The sequence below is a fragment of the Homarus americanus genome, unplaced genomic scaffold, assembly GCF_018991925.1.
Source record: "Homarus americanus isolate GMGI-L3 unplaced genomic scaffold, GMGI_Hamer_2.0 scaffold43605, whole genome shotgun sequence".
NCBI lineage: Eukaryota > Metazoa > Arthropoda > Malacostraca > Decapoda > Nephropidae > Homarus > Homarus americanus.
The window spans coordinates 148117-151580 of NW_024744582.1; the positions used below are offsets into that span (position 1 = coordinate 148117).

At 43.2% G+C, this 3464-nt stretch overlaps 1 protein-coding gene across 1 annotated transcript; it reads right to left on the reverse strand.

Moving 5' to 3' along the window:
- Positions 1 to 339: 339 nt before the first annotated feature.
- LOC121877991 (proteoglycan 4-like) lies at positions 340 to 843 on the reverse strand. Its single transcript, XM_042383949.1, has one exon. It carries the CDS (start codon positions 841 to 843, stop codon positions 340 to 342), a length of 504 nt encoding a protein of 167 aa, XP_042239883.1.
- Between the last annotated feature and the right edge of the window lie 2621 nt (positions 844 to 3464).

Below are 3464 nucleotides of genomic sequence, written 5' to 3' on the forward strand. Positions count from 1 at the left end.
TTCCTCCTCTCCTTCTCTACTCTTTCTCCTCCTCCTCCTCCTTCCTTCCTCCTCCTCCTCCCCCCCCTCTCCTCCCCCCTCCCTCCTCCCCCTTCCTCCTGCTCCTTCCCCTACTCCTTCCTCCTCCCCTCCTCCTCCTCCCTCCTCCCTCCCTCCTCCTCCCTCTCCTCCTCTCTCCTCTCTCTCCTCCTCCTCCCTTTCTTCTCTTCTCCTCCCCCCTTTGCTCACCTCCCCGTGTCCCACCTCCTCTTCCTAGTCCCACTTAACACCTCCGGGTAAAAAGTTCTTCCAGTCGTTGGCTAATTAACCCCGTAATGAGGTGATGGATGATCTGGAGTGTTAAGGTAATCTGGTGTTAGATGATCTGGGTGTTGGATGATCTGGGTGTTGGTTAGTCTGGGTGTTGGATGATCTGGGTGTTGGGTGATCTCGATGTTGGATGATCTGGGTGTTGGATGATCTGGGTGTTGGATGATCTGGTGTTGGATGATCTGGGTGTTGGATGATCTGGGTGTTGGATGATCTGGGTAGGTGATCTCGATGTTGGATGTCTGGGTGTTGGATGATCTTGGTGTTGGATGATCTGGGTGTTGGATGATCTGGGTGTTGGATGATCTGGGTGTTGGATGATCTGGGTGTTGGGTGATCTCGATGTTGGATGATCTGGGTGTTGGACGTCCTGGTGTTGGATAGTCTGGGTGTTGGGTGATCTGGGTGTTGGGTGATCTGGGTGTTGGGTGATCTGGGTGTTGGGTGATCTGGGTGTTGGGTGATCTGGGTGTTGGGTGATCTGGGTGTTGGGTGATCTGGGTGTTGGGTGATCTGGATGTTGGGTGATCTCATCCCCCACTCCTCCTCTCCCTTCATCATCAACTTTTCACCATCACCACCATCATTATCTTCTCTTCTTCCTCCTCCTCTTCATCCCCCTCCTCCCCCTCCTCCTTTATCACCGTCTCCCAGAGAATCATTAATAAACTGCTAAAGTCTTTTTCTCTCCGCCTGTGTCTCGACCTTCCAGCCATTAACTAGGTTTCCCCTTCCTCTGTCTGACTAACCCATGCCCCTTCCTCTATCTGACTAACCCCTTCAACCCCTTCCTCTATCTGACTAACCTTCAACCTTCCTCTATCCCCGACTAACCCCTTCAACCTTCCCTTACAACTACCTCTTACTTCCCCCACCCCCTGCCTATTCTCCACCCTCCCCTATTCTCCCCACCCTCCCCCCACCTATTCTCCCCACCCCCCAAACTAACTAAGACTGATTAATGTGGGGAACCAGCCATCATTACTTAGTCTTTTATATATACAGTAAAACTTTATTAATAGTTTCGGGGCATTTTTTGGTATTTTTAGTGAACTTTGATTTTTGGGGGTTTTTTCCGAATAATTTGGGAGTTTTTGTCACTTTTTTCTGCAGGTTTTGATTTTTTTTATTATAATTTCTTTTTTCGAGGTTATTAAATAGTTTTCATAGTTTTAGGATTTTTGTTTCTTGATATTTTTGTGATGAATTTATTTTAATAGTTTTTATGAATTTTTTTCACATAATGAATTCATCTCTGCGCTTATTATTATTATTAGTATTATTATTATTATCATCATCATTATTATCATCGTTCTTTTATTGTCTTTTATCCAAGTAACTTTTTTTTATGATTTCAACACGTAACTAATTTCCTAAGTAAATTCTCCAATTCCTATTTTTCCTATATTTTTTATTCACTAAACTCAATTATCAAACCTTCCTACTTTAACAACTGTTTTTTTTATTCCTTTCTTATTTATCTAACTAACTTTCTCTACCTTTCTATAATCGTGTTATAAAGAGTCACTCAACTTTCACTATTTTTTATCTACACTATTTTCTAACAGCTGACTGACTGAGTGTAAACAAACATCTCACAGCTGACTGAATGTAAACAAACATTGTACTGCTCGTTCATTGGCTGGAGGAGAACCAATGAGGTGGGATGTAGATCGCTGGGTGTGAGAGAGAGAGAGAGAGAGAGAGAGAGAGAGAGAGGGAGAGAGGGAAAGAGAGAGAGAGAGAGAGAGAGAGAGAGAGAGAGAGAGAGAGACTGGAACAAGGTACTGGAAGAGGACACTGGAACAGACTAGTGGAACAGGGCTTTCTGGAAGGGGTGTTTACATAGAAAATCAAAACAAACATATTTCCCTCGTCTTGTGCTGAGTCAGTCTCTCTGGGCTGAAGAAAATATAACCTACTGAATCAGATATAAGCCAAGAACTACAAAGGGCTTATACCAACTAGAAACACAACACAACACATCACAGTCCAGCACAACACTTTACAACACAACACAGTCCAACATAACACCTCACATCACATCACAGCCCAGCCCAGCACAGTCCAGCACAACACTTCACAACACAACATAACACAACACAGTCCAACACAACACAGTCCAACATAACACCGCACATCACAGCCCAGCCCAGCACAGTCCAACACAACACAGTCCAACACAACATAGTCCAACTCAGCACAACACAGTCCAATACAACACAGCACAGCACAACATAACAAGGTCCAACACGACACAGTCCAGCACAGCCCAACACAGCACAGGAGAGGTGTGGATAAGAGATGAAATAGCGTGACTGTTAGCCCAAAAATACGTCGTCAGCGAAATTGCATGACAAGGGAGTGAAAAATCCTCTCTCTCTCTCTCTCTCTCTCTCTTGCATCATGTTGTCTGGCTCTCCTCTCCTTTCTCCTTTAATGAAGTGCGTGGAGAAAGGGAGACAAGAGAGGAAGAAGAGAAGAGGAAGAAGATAAGAATGAGGAGGAGGAGGAGGAGGAAGAAGTAGGGAATAGAGTTGTTAAGTATCTCGTGTTCTTGTCTTTCTCTCTTATTTCGTTATTTACTTTCTTCTTTCTTTACTCTTATCCTTTTATTCCGTTTTGTCTATTTTTTCTTCTAGATAAATTCATTATGGTGACCTGTGGCATACCTCCATCATTAGCGGCCACCACCCACCAGTTTTATTTATTTACGAAAAAAAAATATAAAAATCATTCTCTTATTCGTCACGGTGGAGCCCAAAATCCAGTTACCAACGGGGGGAAAAAAAATAAATTCCCATCATCATAAACTTGTTAAATTCCAGAAACGCGGGACAGAATTTACTCTCATCATCGAATGTTGGAAATTAGGTAAACAAAAACATTTAGTGGCAACTGGAGACTCCCCGAGGAATATTGTTGCCGTGAGTCTTGTGTTTGTGTTACTTTATTATTATTGTTAGTAGTAGTAGTAGTAGTAGTAGTAGTAGTAGTATTGTTATTATACAAGGAAAACTATTCAACCAATCGAAAGTCAGCACCCTTCATGACCAGCCAATCCGAGGCCACCCACCTTCCGTGATCAGTCAATCAGGTTTTAGAATCCGTAAACGTTTAAACAAATTCTACAACATAAATACGTTCGCTCATCG

What these genes read in the sequence shown, in the direction of transcription:
- LOC121877991 (XM_042383949.1), bottom strand. Translation starts at nt 843, where the DNA reads ATGAGATCACCCAACATCCAGATCACCCAACACCCAGATCACCCAACA.